The 20593-nt window shown below is 31.0% G+C and overlaps 3 protein-coding genes across 6 annotated transcripts; 1 reads left to right on the top strand and 2 right to left on the bottom strand.

The window, feature by feature from the left end:
• Positions 3390-7864, top strand: LOC109334813 (SEC14 cytosolic factor-like). The gene is made up of 11 exons (XM_019570775.1): positions 3390-3617; positions 3737-3765; positions 4298-4381; positions 4515-4568; positions 4795-4872; positions 5050-5103; positions 5338-5397; positions 5502-5597; positions 5980-6081; positions 6203-6283; positions 7259-7864. The coding sequence occupies exons 1-11, from the start codon at positions 3563-3565 to the stop codon at positions 7586-7588; spliced, it is 1023 nt and encodes a 340-aa protein (XP_019426320.1). The 5' UTR covers positions 3390-3562; the 3' UTR covers positions 7589-7864.
• Positions 10667-12658, bottom strand: LOC109333743 (DNA oxidative demethylase ALKBH2). Its single transcript, XM_019569308.1, has 4 exons — positions 12369-12658; positions 11659-11775; positions 11351-11540; positions 10667-10998 (listed from the first exon to the last, which is right to left on the bottom strand). The coding sequence occupies exons 1-4, from the start codon at positions 12576-12578 to the stop codon at positions 10808-10810; spliced, it is 708 nt and encodes a 235-aa protein (XP_019424853.1). The 5' UTR covers positions 12579-12658; the 3' UTR covers positions 10667-10807.
• On the bottom strand, positions 15188-18056 carry LOC109334253 (protein C2-DOMAIN ABA-RELATED 11-like). Of its 4 annotated transcripts, XM_019569909.1 has the most exons (5): positions 17964-18056; positions 17920-17933; positions 17188-17305; positions 16967-17062; positions 15188-15719 (listed from the first exon to the last, which is right to left on the bottom strand). In XM_019569909.1, exons 1-5 carry the CDS (start codon positions 18039-18041, stop codon positions 15426-15428), a joined length of 600 nt encoding a protein of 199 aa, XP_019425454.1. In that variant the 5' UTR covers positions 18042-18056; the 3' UTR covers positions 15188-15425. The 4 variants fall into 4 exon arrangements, with proteins under 4 accessions (XP_019425454.1, XP_019425455.1, XP_019425456.1 ...); XM_019569910.1 differs by having other exon boundaries at positions 17188-17304; positions 17920-18009; XM_019569911.1 differs by lacking the exons at positions 17920-17933; positions 17964-18056 and adding an exon at positions 17555-17664.

The raw sequence follows: 20593 nt of genomic DNA, 5'->3' as shown, positions 1-20593 counted from the left end.
TAATGAGTGGAGTTTTAGAAAATCATTTCTTATTATTTGTAATATAACAAGGAGTAGGTGAAATATTATTTGAAATTTTTATTTAAAATGTTATTTGAAATTGTCATTATTTTCTTCATGTATTTGAACAAGCAAATACAAGCTAACACATGTATTTTTAACAATGTGAATGTTTAAGTAACAAGTGTGTTTTAACTACGCAAATGCACATGTAACATGTGTTTTTTTAGCAATGCGAATGAACGAGTAACATGTTTATTTTTAATCATGTGAATGCATGAGTCACATGCGTATTCTTAACAATACAAATGCACTGATAACATATGTGTTTTTTGACCATAAGAATGTATAAGCAATATGTATGTATTTAACCATAAATATATATATAATATGTGTTCTTAATCATGCAACAAAAAAATACAGCTCAAACATAAGTAATTTGGTCGTTATTATTATATTAGAGTTTGAAAAGCTTCGCCCATTATAGAAGGAAGACAAGTGGAAACGTGGTTTGTACCACGTGTTGTACGGACACGCGTTATTATGGTAATTAATTTTGAAGGTTCCAGTTAGGACCCACCATGTGGTGATGATAACCAGATTTGAACAAGGATCTCTACAATCCTCAATAAATAATAATTTCACTATAAAATCCAATGTTATAAGTTTCTTTTAAAACTGTTATAATTGTTTGTTGCTAGAGAAGTATTATATTTTTAAGGTTTGGCAATAATTGTTCGAGGGCGATGTTTAATGAATTAAAGAATGTGAACTCTGTGATATATTTAATATATTAAGTATTACTTTAAACTTTAAAACTCCCAACTTGTTGGAGAGAAAAAGTAAAAAAAAGAAATATATGAGAAAGTAAAAAAAATATATGAGAAAGTAAAATATGGTAAACTTTTTGTTTGGTTGTAAAGAAAAAGAAGAGAAACAAATATTTTTCTACTTTACTATTTTTCTCATTTTCTCATCACATAATATAAGAAAAGAGAAATTTGTTGGGTCTCTTTTAAAACTTTTTTCTAAATCAAATGAGAGAAATGTGATCTTTCTCTTTCACTTCTCTTTATGTTTTCTTTCTCCTCTCCTAAAGGAAGTTAAGAAAAACGATTAAGAACTTTTTTTTATAGCTAATATGATAGCTAACTACTTAGTATATAGTATGGCTGAAAACGAGTCGAACCAGGTTGAATAAGAGCTTAGCTCGGTTAAGTTTGATAAGGGTTAGCTTAGCTCGAAACTCAACTCAAGTTCGATACGAGTTATTTTTTTAGCTCAAAATCGGCTCGATTAAAGTTCGTGAACTGTTCGGTTCAGTTCGAATTGTTTATTTGGACAACTCAAATAATTATTTAAATTTTGAAAAATATTTCAAAATTTATATAATCTTAATTAATCATCACCAAGACATTAATTAACTAGTAATGCGTAATATCATACAATATTGACCGACGGGCACGAAGTGCCTGCACACACTAGTAATAATAATAATAAATATAGAAAATAATGTATTTATATATATAAATTTAGTGAGTCAGCTCATAAACGTAATGAGTCAAATTATTTCTAACTCAAGTTCAACTAGTTTATTCAACGAGCTTAATTTCCAGCTCAAGTTTAGCTCATTTGATTCATGGACCAAAATTATCAAACTAAATAACAAATCGAGTTTCGAATGAATTCCGAATTGGTTCGATTCATTGTGTAAAATTAAAGACTACACACTAAAATTAGCATAACAACTTAACATATAAATATTACATATTCACTTTCTTAATAGCTAATATAATATCTAGCAAGTTAACATTTAAAATTTGAAGACTATGACATTATAACCAACGTACCAACTTGACGGTGCAATAGAATATGAGGATATTTTTTTTGGTATCTAAAGAAGATACCAAAAAGTAAAGTGAAAATAATAGAACTTGAAAAGGTGCCTAAAAAGAATAAGATATTAGGCCAATTTTATGATTTGCGGTATCTCATCACATTTCTTAGAAAGTAAAAAAACAAAGCTAAATCTACATTCAAAATAGATCTGAGAGTGGGACCACGATAATTAACTTGGCAAAAAAAACAACTAATAAGATTATGATAATACATTAATATTTTAATTATAATTAAATTAAATTTTAAATAATAACATAAAAAATTATAAAATATATTTGTCTCTAGATATGACGTATTACATGCGTGTCCGTACAATTTTTTCTTTAATCATTAAGCAGCAAAATGAAAAGGTTAAAACTAACATATTACCAAAATAACATTTAGAAAACTAACATTTAAAGTGTTTGGTACCTCAAATTTCCAAGCTAATATGAAAGTAGAAGCAAGATGTCATCATGTAATTCTAGCGCTATATTAGGTTATATCATTTCATCTCTTTTTATTTATTAAATTATTTTTTTTATATATTTGATTGTAGTTGTTAAATAATAAAATGAAAATAATTAGCTATTCTAGGGATATTTTTGACCAATACTCATATTAGAACACCAGACTCCTAGTCCTGATATGCTTTCATGGATTATTAACACCGAAACTTAACCAATAAAATTAAATTATGGCATTGTACTTTAGTTATCTAGCATGAAAATGAAGTTGTAAATTGGAATTGAGCATTAGAAATATTATCATGTTTGGATGTCTATTTGACATTAGAATCATAATTACAAGAATCTATTCCGTTGAATTTTATTTTGATCATTTCTATTATTTAAATGATAGATTAATCTCTTTCATAGTATTATATCTACCATTTTAAATAAGTGTCATTCCACTTACCGAACCTTAACAATGATCTTACACAATAGGAGATGATTTACTTTTATTTAACCACTAAAACAACTTCCTATTGATCAATTGCATTGAATTATAATTTAACTCACTTAAATCATTCTCAAATCCTAATTTTCAGTATAAAAATAGCAATCCCAAAACTAGACATGACACATCAAAGGAGAACACAAAACAATTATCATAAACATCATCATCTACCTAGTTTTTATAATAACCATCCATCACCAACACTATTATCCATCATCGTCACAACTATCACTTCCACCATACCAACAAGCTTCAATTGATGTTGTCAATGCCATTGTCATCACAATTGAGGATAATGTTATCAACAAAAAGTTAACACTATTAAACGAAAAATAATTATTCTATATATTAATAATATAATAATTTTTATACTATTAAGATCATTTATTATGACCATTTTCAAATAAATGGAAGATATAATATAAGAAATCATAGATATTAAAAACTCAAAATGGATTGTGTAACACATGATTTAACAATAGTAGCATTTTAAAAAAGAGAAAATCAATTTAGAGATGTGATTTGTTAGTAGGACCCGATGCTTAAATCTTGAGTTTACTCTTCAGTCTCATTCACACACTCTCTCTCTCTTCTCTCTTACACTAACGGAAAGTCTTTCCCTTTCTCAAAATTTCCTTTGCTGTGATAACAAAAGTGAACGATAAACTAAAAAAAACACAACAAACAGTACAACAATTTCTGTGTTTTTCACTGTTTCAAACAAATGGGGTTGGTTTCACAGGATGCCCTTCATCAGCTTCAAGCTCTTATGGATCAAGGTTGAAACTTTATCATACCCATTTTTTATTTTCATCTTTTTTTTTATCATACCCTCATTATCAATTTCTTAACCCTTTTGAAATGTTTTTCTTCTTCTAATGAATGATGGTTTTGATAGTTGAGGAGCCACTGAAGAAAACTTTTCAGGTGAGTTCTCACTTTTTTGTTTTATTTACTTGGATATGTTTTGTTTTAACCATTCTCAAATTTTCAACTCAATTTGCTATTTTTGGCTTTTCTCACCTTTCTCAATTACCCTTTTTAATTTAGGGCTTTTTTGGGTGCCTTTAATTTGGTGTAAAAACCCTGAATTTCTCTTAATTGATGTACCAAAATATCTCATTGCTATGTTGTATTTTTAGATCTGATTTCAATTTTCAAGTATCACAAGTTCAATCAATGTGGCATTTTCTTCTAACTATAATTTCATCAACTTGCTTCAAAGATATAATCAGACCTGTAATTTTTTTAATCTCACAACATATTTGAAGAGCATAATGGTAGAACGATTAATTTAGCATTCCTCAATTTTATTTCATTAATCAATTTCTTTATTTAGCTATGCTGATAGACCTAATGGTATCAATGCTTCTTTTTCTTTCACCAAGGCTCCAAGTTTAGGATATAAGTTTGGACTTTATTTTCCCTTTTGGAAATTTAACATTGCTGTATTGTGTAGAATGTTCATCAGGGATTTGCCACTGAAAACTTAGCTCGGTTTCTAAAAGCAAGGGAGTGGAATGTTTCAAAGGCACATAAAATGGTAAGATATATATTTGGTGGATGTATTTTTGTTGTTATTGAGTGACATGCTAAACATTAATGTGTTCTTCATTGTTTAAAATGGATTATGACGTCGGATTTATTTGTAACATAATGTCTATATTATGTTTCAGTTAGTTGAATGTTTAAACTGGAGAGTACAAAATGAGATTGATAACATATTATCCGTAAGTCTATATTTTGCCGATCCTTAATTATTGTTTAGGCATTTCTTTTAGCTATTCATATTATTTTTTACCTTCAGAAAATGATGTTATTTTTGTCCCTTTTATTATATTCTATTGTGGCTCCTTTGTATACTTATTGGCTAAACCTTATTAATATTTATATCTATTGTAGCTGACAGAGATTTCTTACTTGTTTAGTCTGTGTGGTGTGGTGTTTAATTTTCAGAAACCAATTGTCCCTCCTGATTTATACAGATCAGTGCGTGATTCACAACTCATAGGGCTGTCAGGGTACTCAAGGGAGGTGCTCATTCTCAAACTTAATATTTCCTTAGATGTGCTTGAAAGTTTTTTCTTGTCAAAATGTGCAGATTATGCTATATCTGCATCTATTTACTGAACATTGATCAAAATTGTGCACGTTTCTGGTAATGCTTCATTTTTTTTTTGTTTTTAACTTATGTTCTCTCATCCCTTCCAGGGCCTGCCTGTATTTGCAATTGGTGTTGGGCTCAGTACATTTGACAAAGCATCTGTAAGTTTATCTTGCTAGAAAAAGAAAATGTGACATTGCTTTATTTGGAAACTATCTATTGCTTCATCTTAAAGCCTTGTGTAGTGTTGTTAGGGTATGTGAAGCCAAATTCTTTCTGAAAGAGGACACACTGTCTTTGATGTGCCCAAATAACCCTACTCTCTCATTTGCCAAAAAAAAATCTTAAATACTTGTGTTCATGTCATATAACATTGTATGTCTGTATGATTTCAGGTCCATTATTATGTCCAGTCTCACATTCAAATTAATGAATATCGCGATCGTGTAGTCTTGGTGGGTATTTGTCTTTGGAGTCTGCTAAGAGTTACTTCTTGATTGACCTGTTTTTAGGTTTTGTCCTTTTGTTTCGAGTTTGACCCATATATACCTGTATGTAGCCTTCTGCATCAAGGAAACATGGGCGCCCTATTACTACATGTATAAAGGTTTTGGATATGACTGGCCTGAAGCTATCAGCCCTGAATCAGATTAAGGTACTTTTGAGTTCATACAGCTACAGGGATGGCATAATCATGATTACCAGTGGATTGATAGTATTAGTAATGCATTCTGATATTAATACAAGAAGCATGCTAGTTTATATTTGAACCCCGAGTTGTATGGCCATTTAGAGTTGATACGTCAGTCAGTAACAGCTCATATAGAATTTTGTTAACAATCATATATCAGTAAGCTATAGCATATATCTGATATTAGTAGAGATACTCAATGTTTCACTCCATTATTCTGAGTCTAGGTCAAACCTTTAATGTTATTTGCTTCAAGAACAAATACAAGATAAAATTCTTATGTTAACATTTTTCCTTCGCTTTGAATATTTCCTATACCATTGAATTGTCTTTTGTGCCGATGCAGTTATTGACTATAATATCATCAATTGATGATCTGAACTACCCGGAGAAGTCAAATACTTATTACATTGTAAATGCCCCATATATATTTTCAGCTTGTTGGAAGGTAAGAAAAGATGTTATTTCTTGTGACTTGGTTTCCTATATGGTGTTTCTATTTAATGTATTGGTTTTAGTTATGCCCCTAATGAAGCCTCAGCATAGTATTAAACACTTAGCATTAGCAGGTTGTGAAACCACTTTTACAAGAGAGGACAAGAAGAAAAGTGCAGGTCTTGCCAGGTTCTGGGCGAGATGAGCTGTTGAAGGTAAGTTTTTTTATTTTTAATTTCATTTATTGGACAAGTCATGCTCAATCTAATAGTTTTAAAATAGAACTGAGAAGGGCAAAGACAAAGAACATCTTGTTCACTTTTAAATGTAATAAGAATGAAAATCATAGAAAAAACACGCCAGGAAAGCAAAAGCCAGGCAATCCTTGAAATATTTTGTCGGAGATGCTGAGTTGCAATTTTGTCCCAGATGAGTTTCTGTCACATTCTTAGGACGGCCTAATGCACAAGGCTCCCGCTAGTAGGGTTTGGGGGGAGTAGATATATGCAACCTTATCTGCAAATGGAGAGGCTATTTCCAGGACTTGAACTCATGACTCTTGGTCACAACCTTGTGTCATATATTTATCTGTAAAAGTTTCCTTGCATTCCTTTCAACCACATGCGTGCACTGCACATTACCATAAATCTTTCCTGTTCTAATGCTTCTCAAAGCCTTTGAAATAGGTGTCAGAAAATGATCAATTTTCCAAAAATAAATCCAGTATTCATCTTAAGACACCAAAAGGTAGACCATATGCCCCACAAAGTCTTATATAATTTACAACTTTTCTTAGAGAAATATCAGCTACCTTCGCAATCTTATTTTGAATATTTATCAGCTTCCGAGTATTTCCTTATTACATTCATAGGATAATTTGGTTTGCTTCACTTTCCCTATAAACTGTAGATACGTAGCGAAGCAAGTTGAGGCTTTAAAAAAAACTATGAACTTCACTCTTACAAATTGTGTTCCTCTGGCATGATTTTGCTTGCATTTTGCTATTAAAAGTAGCACTAGCGCAGATTGTTCTCCTGGAAGTGCATGTATAGTTTCTGAGATTTGATTAACTTTTTCTTCAGTTCGTATTAATAAGTGCGTGGATTAGTTTCCATATTTTTGGAGGAAAAAACTGATGGCTAAATCTATCGTTAAGTGTAACCTATTATCTGCTTTTATTTGGCATGTAGATCATGGAGTACGAATCTCTGCCACATTTCTGTAAAAAACAAAGCTCTGGATCTTCCAAACATTCAGTGTCTGTAAGCGAAAATTGCTATTCCTTGGATCATCCCTTTCATCAAGAGCTCTATAATTACATCAAGCAGCAATCGAGAATCCATGAAGCTGTTGAACCCATGAAGCAGGGATCTTTCCATGTAGATTTTCCCGAACTTCCTGCCGAGGAAGAAGAGATTGCCAAGACTATAGAGTCAGAGATCAACAAGTTTAAGGGCAGCAATGGGGACTCAGAGTCAGATTACAACATGGCCTTTAAATCAATGGTGATTGAAGATTGATTATGTTGTAGTTTCCTTGAGGATTTGAACTGCTTAGTTAACAGCCAATGGTTACTTAGTCATCTGATATTTTGCCAGTCCTGTAAATCTTCTTAACTATTTGAACCAAACCACTGTGTAGAACAAAGGTTCTGAGGAACTAGTTTACTAGCCTTGTTTACTTAAGCTTGAGAAATTCAGGCAGTAGCTGTAGTAATAGACAACATAAAGCGAATCCTAGCTTTGCATTGTGCTAAAATGCAAGAGAGAAATCTGAAATATAGTATTTTACCTTCACATTTCTTCTTTCCGGAGCTTGGGCGAGTCTCTCGACGTAATCGTAAGGTTTCTTGCCCCATGAATTTAAATCTTAGAAAAAACTTCTTCGCTTATAAGGGTAAATGACTATGTATATTTATCCTTCCCAAACCCCAATAGGTGAGAACTCTGTGTATTAGGCTACTTTTTTATTTCATTTCCCGAGTTTAATATGTATTTGTTATATTCCTATTAGCTTTTGATGTAAATGTGCTTGACTTTTATGCAGTCTTAACACATGTTGGGCTATAACTACAATGGCATATGTTAAATAAAAGCCTGCACCAGTAAATGAAATTGCTTCTATTTGCTCCAATTAGATGCAATATTATGCTAGGATCTGTGGGCAGGATGATACTGGCTTATATTAATATCAATCTTACATCAATAAACAAAATTATCTTTATTTGTACTAATTGGATGCCTTATTTAATTACTGTTATTGTTGGGGACACATTTTATTAAAAAACAGTTGAAGTTGTTATTTTTGTAAGAGTCATGTTATTTTCTACTGGCTTTTGTGTAATGTGTTTTACAAGGCCTGTTTAAAAAAAGACTTCAAATTTTTTATTGCAACATCCAGTTGAAGATAATTTAGTCATAGATAAACACAAGTTGGTGTTACCTTCTGAGAATCCAAATATGATATATGATTTTGATAATGTGGGTTTGAATAACCATGGCATACATGTTGGTTACATAATTCTGCTGTCTATCCTAGACAAGCATGTGACAAAGGTTTATCCGGAGAGAAAAACTTGTATGGAGATACATGTAACACGTCATATTTGAAGACAAATATATTTTATAGTTTTTAATACTATCATTTAGGATTAAATTTAATTAAAATTAAAATATCAATGTGTTGTTTCTCTATAGAAGTCTTTCTCTTAGCTGGAATCAAATAACTTAAAGTACATATACAGTGCTATATCTATAACTTAAAGTCCTTCAGCACTGAACAATGAACCTAAACAACTGCTATATCTAAATGACTTCCCTCAAATGTAGAAAATCAGAAACTTCTCTGTTGAGGCCCCTAAGAGAAGCAACTCAAGAAACCAGGTTGTTGACAATGAGTATTCACATTTGCACAATGTTTTTAAAAGATGAAAACATTGACATATCTCTCAAAGAATAAATGACCATGTAATGCAAGGAGCCTTCTAAAATGCAAAAAGCCAATGCAACGATGAAGATGATTTTCTTTGTTCCTTTTGATTATCCGATCTGCACCTGTGAGTCTCAGTATTCATTTTGAGACGAGCAAAGAGATCAAGCGAATGCTAAATGGGAGGTAGAGAATCTAGACTTGGCCGGACATTGTTATATGCTCAAGAATCTAGACTTGAACTGCCTGTGTTTAAGTCTTCGGCACCGCCCATATGAACGGTATATATTCATGGAGGTAGAGGATGTGTCACTAGCCATAGGCCATATGCTTTATTTCGGGAAGGTATGAAGCTACTTATCTGATTTAGAACCTGGCATGATTCTGCTGATGAACATAAAAAACTTCATCTTGCCGCATTTTGAGGCCATGCAGCGACATACCTTGGAGAATGTTAGTCAGACTCCGTAATGAACATTAGCATCTGGAAAGCAGCTTTATATAAAAAATCCACAGACATAATCATAGTGATGACAACCTCTAGGAGGCTGCCTTAGAATTAGGATAATTTTAATTTGAAGTCTTGAGCTTTTTTAAACCGTAATTCGTTTTTGGTAAATTGTAGGAATTTGGGGTTGTTTTGGTGAAGAAAAGATTAGGAGGGAGAAGCGCCACAAGCATGGAAGCTTGATAAGCTATGAGGTTCGCCACAAGCAAGGAAGCTTGATAAGAACTTGTTAATGGTGGCTACGACCGACCTAGGTTTAGGAGAAGTACTCTCAACTAAAAAAATTCAACTTAACTTTTATTAATGACAATTCAATTACATAAATAGGCAATCTGAATGTCTTGGACTGGAATAAAAGACTAAGTCCTAGTTAACTTGCATAATAAAAAATCCTAATTAAAACTTAGGCTAAAAATAAATATAAAATAATAATGTAATTCCTAATTAAATCAAGTAGATAAGATCTTAAATAATGTAATTTAGTTGAGATATTTGTTGGCTGAGTTGTTGATGCCTTGACCAAATCTTGATCTATTTGAAGATTTACAAGCCTATTTTGATTTCAAAATCCCCACAATTTGGAGAAGATAAGATAGTGAATCAAGTCCTTTGCCAAATTATATTTATCTTCAAGCAACCAAATTTATCTTCAAGCAAGTTGAATAACAACTTTACAATCTAATTTTCTTGATTATAGCCGTGTCATCCCTAAGGCCATAAATAATCTATCTTCTCCTATTTTCATGCTAACCGAATCCTCAATGTTGGTTGGAGAAGATTTGATTATGCCATTTGAATTTTTATGACTCTTGCTTCAAATGCCACGTGACAAACTTACCCTTGAACCTGGGTGAACTACTTGGTCACGAAATATAGACCATGTTACATGAATTAAATACTTCAATAAAAATAAACCTAAGACTATATGAGAATGCAATCTCATTTATTTGAATCAATGCAAATAAAATAAACCTAAGTTGGAACATACCCTAAGGACATAAATGTCCTTCTCACATACCCTCTCCTAGGTCAATTGTGTCCTTTGAGACCTTAAGGATCCCTGCCTTGGCATTAACCCTAGTTGTAGGACCATCATGACTTTTCTTGCCCTTGGGATCAAAAACTACCCTAGGAGGGTTTACATCACATAGTACTCAAGTTGGAAAAAATCGTATGAAATTAAAGTTTTCATATTGATATGTCAAAAGATGTCAAAAAAGTTAGGCATTCCACCTAGAATGACGGAAGCAGATTTACAACAATGCACAAGCATAATCCAAAAACCAACTTTTTCTGAAACAAATCAAAGCACACGCCTAAAGGTAAGATTGATGCGTGTGGCTTCAGCTTTTGCTCGCTTAGGCACGGAATGAATCCAATCCCTTTGGGTAAAGCCTCTCATAACCAAAAGGGATCCATGCTTGAGTCTAAAGGTATGCTGATCAGCATGACTACTCTTCTTTATTCGCTTCCTTGCTGGCTCATCGCTTCCATCTAGAGGTTCACATCAAACAGTAACATGTCACTTTTATGAATGCTCATATAAAGGTAGAGCACTCTTGTATTACACATACAGAGAGACATGAAAAGAGAATGAGATACTCTCTAATCCATTTTTGTAGAATGCAGAACAGGAAAAAACATACACCTAGACTGCTAGAAATACACACTTGACACTCCTATCAAATTATTTTATGCATTATTCTTTAAAGGTAGACCACAAGGAACAAAAAAACCAGAAATAATATAACACTTACAAGAATTCAAACATGAAACACAGACACAAACAAAATTGAATTGCATGGTTGAAGTGCAGTAGTAATCTCGGAAGAAAAAAAAATTATACCAGTAGATTTTTTACATGGCTTCTTCTTCAAAACGAAGTCACGTTCACATCCGAACGATAGAGAAGCAATCTCAGGAGTTGGTCCATAAAGCTTCTCATCATCAGCATGCCAACCAACATAGTCATTACCGCCTCTATATCTATTTAAGAGTAAGCTATTAAAACTACTACCAGGGAGAGCTTTATGGACCTTCAAAAGTAAGTAAGCAACATTTGATGAGTAACAAACATAGGCCAAAAACCCATTAATCAACTATATTAATAATATAGAATTGATGAGTAACAATTTGATTGAAAATAAGTCTTACAGCATCCAAGATTTGTTGAAGAGGTGGATAATCATCCCAAGAATATGCATGTGGCTGATATCCACTATAACTCAACTCAGTCAATCCCGGAGTTGCTACATAACATGTGTCTCTAGGCTGCACATAAATTACATTACATAACATTACAAACTACAATTTCACAAGTTTAAAACACCCCCATATAAAAAACTGACCCAGCACACGAAACTCCCACCTAATGGGATCCGGGAAGGGTTCATGTGTACAGCCTTACTCGTTTTCCAGTACTTGACCACGAGGTCAGAAGGTAGACAACCTTATGGTAGATTGGTAACCCTCCTTTTTTTGGTATAACTAAGGAAATCCTTGACTTAGGAACTAATCTCTTCCGGTTTACGTGACTGTTCATCTCAACAAGTGTCACGATGGCTATGGCTCGTAGGAATCGAATCACTAAAGTTTACCTTTTGATCTACCTAGGGCCTAACGGCCTTACACCAATAGACAAACATCTTGTTAGTCGTACCCTCCTTTAAACCAATGTCATATATAAATAAACATTTAATAATATTAAGATAAATTACTAAACATAATACAAAAGAAAAAAAAGGACAAAATTACAACATTAGCTTTATTTCCAAATTAAAAGACAAAAACGAAAAAAATAATGAGGAAAGGAAAAGATAAGATTTTGAAGGAACCCCAGATTCTATTATGAGTTGAATTTGGACCTGGAGGAAAGATTTTCCGAAAACACGAATGTTGGGTCTGGTCCAAGGGATATGTTTATCAAGGTAATTGAACCAATTCCATGATTGATCAGAGGGTGCAAACCTCTGAATAAAAACGACGTCGCTTCCATTTCCCAGATCCACCGTTTCAGTCTTTATCGTCTCGTTAACGTTGGAAACGGACACCGGCTTCAGCTTCAAAACACTCATAATGCCGATATTGCACCGTCGGAGAATGTTGGAGTTAGTTTTTTAACTCTTCAAAATTCTTTCTTCATTTGTAAAATGGCAAAATTAATTTGTAAAACGTATTTAGATTTTGTTATTTTAATATTTGTTGTGATCTTATACTATAAATTAAAATATTTAAAAAATCAAATATAACTTTTTCTTGGAGAAACCATTGTTGATGACATGATTCTTAAAATTAACTTTTATTTAATGATTATATATTCAATAGTTTCATTTTTTATGAAAACTAAATAATAAGCAAGTGATTTAGAACTCTAGTATTTCTTTGTTTTCCATAGATTAAACAAAACTATCTTACTTCATAATGAATTTATCATTTGGCTTTTTCTTCTTGTCACAAGTGCTTTATTATAAATTCAAATATCCAATATTGTGATAATCTAATTTTTTTGGTAATTTGTAAAATTTTATACTTTAACCTTATTTTAAAAATACATTGTAAAACCCTTCTGAATTTTATTGTAAAGGTAATTAATATCTTTCTTATAAGGTAATGAATATTCTTGGTTATACAAAAAAATTAGAAAATAATTTATGCATTAAGTTTTAATAATTTTATGAATAAATTATATAGACCTCCCCTGAGTTTTAATAAGATTACACGAACTACCCTCCCTTTTTTTGTACCTACACAAACCTCATATTCTTTATATATGCATATTACACAGATAACCTCTGCCGTTAGTTGGCTGTTAAATAACGGTGTCATGTGCATATCACATGTCATTTAATAAAATTTTATGATAAAAATACCCCTTTTAGACTTCATGTAAACATGTTTTAATATATTGCTCACAACTTGTTTGATGAAATGCGAAAGAATTATAGTGAATATTAATCTACAGATAAATATATATATACATAACAATTAATAAATATTACTAAAACATGTTTCATTTTTTTTGTAAATATTGTTAAAGATGATTTTTTTCTAAAATTTATTATTTAATCCACACATAAACCTATATAAATTAATAAATATTTCTATAATACTTTTTGTAATATATAATGCAAACATATTTGTAATATTATTCTTTTTGTAGTATTTCTTTTAATATTATTCTTTTGTTATCATGACTAATATTACTATAACATTGCAATGATGCTGTTAAAAAATTCCATAAATTTAACTATCCATAAATATAACTATTCAAAAAACTTCATAAATATAAATGTTGAAAAGACACGCATGCACTACTATGATGTGTTCTTCTTTGGTTTGCTTCCTTTTTTAATGCATTTTCATATGTCCTACTATTACCATCATTCCTTGTTATCATGCTCACTTGCAATATCTTGAGTTAGTTTACCTTGTTGATTAAGAATTCTCTTCCCTCCCCATAAAAAAACTTCCTATTAAAAAATGTATCACATTTTCATCCATCTCACCTTGTTGTTGCAACTGTTAGTTCTAAACTAAAACGAGTGATATACTGATTGAACAAAGCTTCACCATTACTATTGTTATGACAAGAAATTTGTGTTGTTTTGAGTTTTTGATATGAGAAAGAAAATGACTCACAATTCTTTCAAGCATTTTATCAAACAATAGAGAGTTAAAATAGAAGAATTGGAATACAACAAAATCCAAGATAAAAGAGCCACATACTTTCACAGAATTTAACACAATGAAGTACAAAGAAATGAAAAAAATGAAAAATCAAAATACACAAGAAAAACAAAACTATATGAATATACAAAGAAATGAACTATGATTAGAAGCCAAATATTGATGCACTACTTTAATTTTCAAAGACTAAACCTGTGAAGCTAATAGATATCACTCATTCTATATTGGACAAAGGCAAAATGAATGAAGAACATCTGGGAATAAAAAACATGGGAATATAATAGAAAAAATGAAAAAATTGAAAAATAGAAGACATGGGAATAGAATAAAAAATGTGATGTTGTTTCTACTCATTGCCAAATTTGATATTGATTTCCTTGAACCCTAGCTTGTGAAAGATGATGTATTTTGTTGAAAGAAAAGAAGAATGATGTTTTTTTGAAATAAAGGGTAGCTTAGTATTTTATCATTCATTTTAACTTTAGGTTAACAATGTTAGATCAAGGGAAGGTATGTGTAACTATAAAAGAAAGAGGGGTAGTACATGTAGTTTCATTAAAACTAAGGGAAGGTCCGTGTAATTTACTGTAATTTTATTTACATCATAATCCAACGCTTATATGTTAATCATTGTTGGATTTTAGGTGTATGATATACTAATAATATAAATAACATTACAGTAACGATCTATTGATATTAAACTTTTTTAAATTGATTAAGTTGTGTTTAAAATAAGTGTGAACACAAGGAAAGGAAAGGGAATGGTAACATTTTAAATTTGATTATGTTGTGTATAAAGTAAGGCTAAACCGCTAAAGTATTAGATTAAATAAGGCAAAGGAATTGTTGCAAGTAAAGTTAGTCCAAAATTGAAAAAAGGTATTGCATTCATCAAACTAGCAATGTTGAAGTATAAAATAGCAAGCATCAAACATTTATGTATGTTTTTGCTTGACTGCTTCAAAATCAAAACATTACCACAAAAAAAACCTTAGCAAAACCTCAAGAATGCTCAATTGCTAAACTGAAATGCTAATTTTCAACTAGTTTTTTTGTTTTTAGGCAAACAAATGCAACACACCATAAAGACCAAATGAACCATTAATCACAACTTACATTGAAATATGCATATCTATTTAGGAGTTAATAAATAGCAATACTCAACTACTTATAGATGCTACAACAATTATGATCTTGTTAGTGATACTACCATAGGAACACTTGCAATTTCTGCACTACTTTGAGGGAGCAATAGGTGTGATCAACTTTACTGTCAATTCTATCTCACCGGACTCAACTCCGCGAAGCCTTAACCAAACATTTTGCACCACTTCGCCATTAACGCAATTGATGCTGCTTTCGCGGACAAGACAATTGTCACTTTCGGGTATGACCTTCCTTATTGTTGTCTCGCCAGAGGAGACTCTTAAGATATCCCTTAATCTAGCTGCTGAGACTAATGGTTGAAGGTTTAGGAAAGCATTTCCCATCTTATCATCAGACTTCAAAAGATCTTTATCAAATACTTCCTATAAAAAACTCAGTTATACAACATGAAGACTAATAAAGTGTATTTTGAATCTCATAAGAAAAATTATCAATATATTTCATAACCATAGTGAAATGTTTGAACTTGAGTACCTTCCAAGCAAAACAGACTTGAAAGGAATGACGAAAACACGGAATGAGAGGTATACTATTCAATACTAAACATTTAAACATGCCAGAATCTACAGCCAATGAGGGAAACTGAAGAAAGGCACAAAATCTAAATTTAGGTGAAGTAACCTTATCTTCCATTCTTAGTCTAAGAGAGAGATTGTGCCTTAAGAACAGAAAGTCTCAGACAAATTTTCCAGAGATATTTCTCGAAAGCATTCAAGAAGTCAAGAAAATTTTTGATGCTACCATTTTTTATGTTGGTAGAATTCTAAAATTTATGGTAAGATTAACATTTCTTTCCAAGTTCACAAAGGACTAATAGCATTTGGGACTCATTTGCATAAGCTCAAGTGGATACACTATATAATCCACAAACTAGGCATGCAGGCTCCCTTAATAACAAAAAGACTTCCTTAGGAGTGAAAGAAGAAAATGAAAGGATACACAACAAATTGGTAGAGCTTGGTTTAACCGAATATTGTAAAATAGAAAGGTAAAAATAACTGCACAAGTGTTTGGTAAAATGAATATTTGCAAGCACAAAGTTCGTCCGAAAATAATGCAATGAGAATATGAGAGGTAATCTGATATTAGCATACACTTAGGGTAAGGGTAGCGAAGAATAAGAACATTATATTGAATTCTTTAGGGCCCTAAAAAATATCGGATAATTTGAAAATTTGCTTATTTTAATTAGTATAGCAGGTGTCATCTTAAAATTCGTTTTAGGCCTCAATATACATTTGTTCGCCCCGGACTTAGTGAGTGTGTTGAAGCTCAACAAGCTTGAATCAGCAATTTATGAATTATTGATGTGGGGATAGTGGTAAGACAATAAACTGAATGTGACCTGACTCACAAAGTTGTCAGCTACCAACATATAGAACATGTGAATTACTGGTACCCTTATGGATAATTATTTGCTTTCTTGTTAGGACATTTCAAGGGATTTTCTCCATCTAATTAACTTCTAAACATAAAGTAGAAGAAACTATTGAGATGTCTGAAATCTAAGGCCTAATTACTTAAACATATTCAAGAATTAAGTACAAACACAACATTTGAAGTGCCTGCAAAATTTGAAATCTACAAATGCCAACATTAGGAAACTCACCAAATTCAAAACTCCCAAAGGTTCTGTCACAGTGAAATTCAGCTCTTCATTCCAAACAGGATTCAAACAGCTATTGATGACCTTGGTTTTCGCCGTCTGATACAATTTAATGAACCATTACAACATTTTGTTGTTAAAAATGTTGCTATATATACTATACAATGTTGATCTCAAGAGAAACAAGTTACAAAATGGAATTGAAATGTAAAAATCCTAGTTACCTGATTTCCTACTTTGAGCACAACATAAGGATCACTGCTCTTGAAATCCCTTATCACCAACCTCTTCCCTTGAACAACTATCACTTTAAACAATCCCAATTGTTCACTCATTATTCTCCTAATAACATGTCAAAGTTTATTAATCAACTTAGCAGATCATAACACCAAATATGGAGTAAAAAAAATCAGTTTTTAATCAGATAAAAACTCATACCAGATAAACAAAGCAAGAGGAATACAACACTAAGGAAATAGAATAATGAAATAAACCATGAATATTCTAATGGAGAAGATATGAGAAAAGAAATTAGATTAGAACCCTCAACCCCCACACAAAAAAAGTTGAACTTTTTAGAAGTAACTACACTAAAATTTACAAACTTGGTGAAAAAAATAGAAAGACCTATGAAAACAAGAGAAGAGCAACAACCCAAGGAGTATAGCCATGAAATTATTCAACATAAAATGTTCATCTGACCCCATTTTTTTAATAATAAATCATAAAATAAGTACAAAAATAGCACCATCACAAAATGGTCCTTATTAATCAACTGAGCAAGAAGTAAGAAGATGGTGATAGCAGAGTATATATATTCCTCATTGAATACAAATTATATAAACATAAAAATATGTGTTATATTTTTTTTATTCAAGAAAAAATAAATAAAAATGGCTAGGATATAATTTTTTGGAACCTAAAAATCACAAAACAAACAAAAAAACAAAGCTCACCAATAGATATGTTTATGTGTGTGTAACTAAAGTGAGTTGGTTTTGTGGTTTATGTTGTGAATGAGGAAAGAGAAATGAACATGAGATTTAATGGCACTGGAACAACCTTGTCCACTACACATACAAGTGGTGATGGAGATCTAAGTTGCATGGTTTTATAAATGCAAAGACATTATGCAACAGACACGTGCCAGTCAAAGGAATCATTGTTAATTATACATGATTGTGGACTATGTTGTTTTAACATTGACCAGCCTTACTATGTTGTTTTAACATTGACCAGACTTGGTCTTTGTGTTTTTATTACTACTGTATATTATATCCATTGGCATTCATTGTGTATTTAGTTAATATTGAAGTGTGAAGTGGAATTGGTTTGCAAAAAGAAAAGTTGAAGAAAGAAAAGAAGGAGGAAAGAAAAGTGTAGAGGAAAAAATAAGTAGAAAAATGATGATTTTTTAGTTGTTTAGTATGGTAGAAATTTGAATGAAAGTAAAGAGAAAATAATATAATTATTCTTAGTCATAATATTAGCATTTATGCGTTGGTTTATTTTCTTTGAAAATTTAAGAAATTAGCAACACTTATAAGCTTGATTAACATGGAATATACATTTTTTTTAGCACTAGAAAATTCATTTCTAATGTTCTTCTCTAGAGTTTTCCTTCCAATATTTGAGAGAAAACATGATACTAGGTCAAAATTGATATTTAACGACGCACATTTAACGACACTTATGTGTTGAACGTTGTTAAGCATAAGGTGTAAGAAAATTAACAGCACTTATTGAAGAAAACACTGTTAAAGTGTTATCTTTAACATCGTTTATTGAAGCAAACGCTGTTAAATGTGTTATCTTCTTATTGAAGCAAACACGGTTAAATGTCATACTTCATATATCTTTAACAACACTTACTGAAACAAACGTTGTTAAAGGTCATACCTCTAACGCTTGTTTTAGTGAACGATAATCTTTTCAAATTCAAAAACAAATTACGCAATAATACATATCACTCAGTTTGTTATTTCTCTTACTTTTTTTTTCTTCTCCATAACTTACTTTTTTTTTTTCACTTTCTTTTTAGTTTCTCTCTTCAAGCAAATTATTGATTTTTAGTTTCTCTCTTCAAGCATAAGGTAAATTCTTATCTTATTTTAGCTTATTTATTTTTCCCTTCACTAATAGTGTAATCTTTGTTTGTTGTGAAGTTACGCAACTATGATGTTCCAGGTTTTTGGCTATGATGAACATTGGAGGAAAAAAAATGAACAATTTTCCCAAGATCTCATTACTCATATGTTGTTTTATAATATTAGAATACGTTAAAGTTGAACGTAGTTGAAGTCGTTGGTGATTTAACAAATCTATTGTAAATGTGGTGGAGTTGGACATGATGGTCATGTGTTTGATAGAATGTCTGAGAGATATATTATTTTATTTAGAAAGTAGATACTTAACCGCGTTTAAGTGTTGTTGAATATAACCTTATATACTTCTGTGTTCACATAGAAAACGCCACAAAAGCTATGTTAAATGACAATTTTCAGCGCGATTGTTTTACTATTCTGGTGAATGTAAAGGCATGAAAATATTTTTTTTCTTCATTTTTCATTCCCCTTGCTTTCATTCCTTCACTATTTTTCACTCAAACCAAATATAGCTTAAATGAGCAAAATATTTTATCTATACTATTAATAAAACCACCAATCATGGTGTAATTTGTGTTTTCTATTTTAAAAGTGTATTTAAAAAATTGAATATTAGACCAATTGAATAAATTCAACCGTAAATTTAGCGCAAAAAATTATATTTGAATTTATAAAATACAAACTATACATTACAAACGATAGGAAAGCGGGTTGACAGGCACGACAGTGCATGTCAACACGCTAGTAAAGATAAAAAATATACACATTAATAGTGATAGTTATATACTATTAATCTATCATTCACTATTCATTTTAATTATGATTTTTCAAAGAAAATATCCAAATAGAATGTGGATGATATAATAATTGTGTATAAATATTTATAATAATAATATATAAATATTACATTTTTTTATAGAAGAAGTATTGTTTTAGGGTCTATTTAAGAATTGATTTTATAGAGAAAATAAGGAAAATAAAAGATATATCTAACAACTATATTTCATAGGTCATGATTCTTTTCCTTTAACTTCTAGAATTTAACTCTCAAATATTGTAAGCGGAAAACAATGAGTATCTAAGATAGGTTCCAAGTTGACTATGACAACAAGGGCTTTCTCTCTCCGGCTAAAATGAAAAAAAAAAAAGAATAAAATATCTTAAATATAAGAAGATAAGTCTTATATGGTTTCTAAAATCTTGACATATGTCATATTTAATTATTTTATATAAATATAATTTTAAAACTAAATAAAACATTATATATATCATATTTTTATTGACCGAATGATATAAATTATCTACTGGATGACTCTCATAAAAAAATCATAGTTTCATAGTTTGGAGAAGACATAGTCATGCAGATTACTGTGTATGTTTGACCGCGTGTATCCCAAAGCTTGCTTTTGCTACACTTCATATCCTTTCTTTTCACACGCCCTATTATTTTGTCTGCTTTTGTTTAGACTTTAGAGTTTAGATTAATGCTTTAAACGCATTTGTAACTGTACATTATTGACTTCAC

The sequence above is a fragment of the Lupinus angustifolius genome, chromosome LG19 (genome assembly GCF_001865875.1).
Source record: "Lupinus angustifolius cultivar Tanjil chromosome LG19, LupAngTanjil_v1.0, whole genome shotgun sequence".
Classification (NCBI taxonomy): Eukaryota; Viridiplantae; Streptophyta; class Magnoliopsida; order Fabales; family Fabaceae; genus Lupinus; species Lupinus angustifolius.
This window is presented reverse-complemented; position numbering and strand designations above follow the sequence as displayed.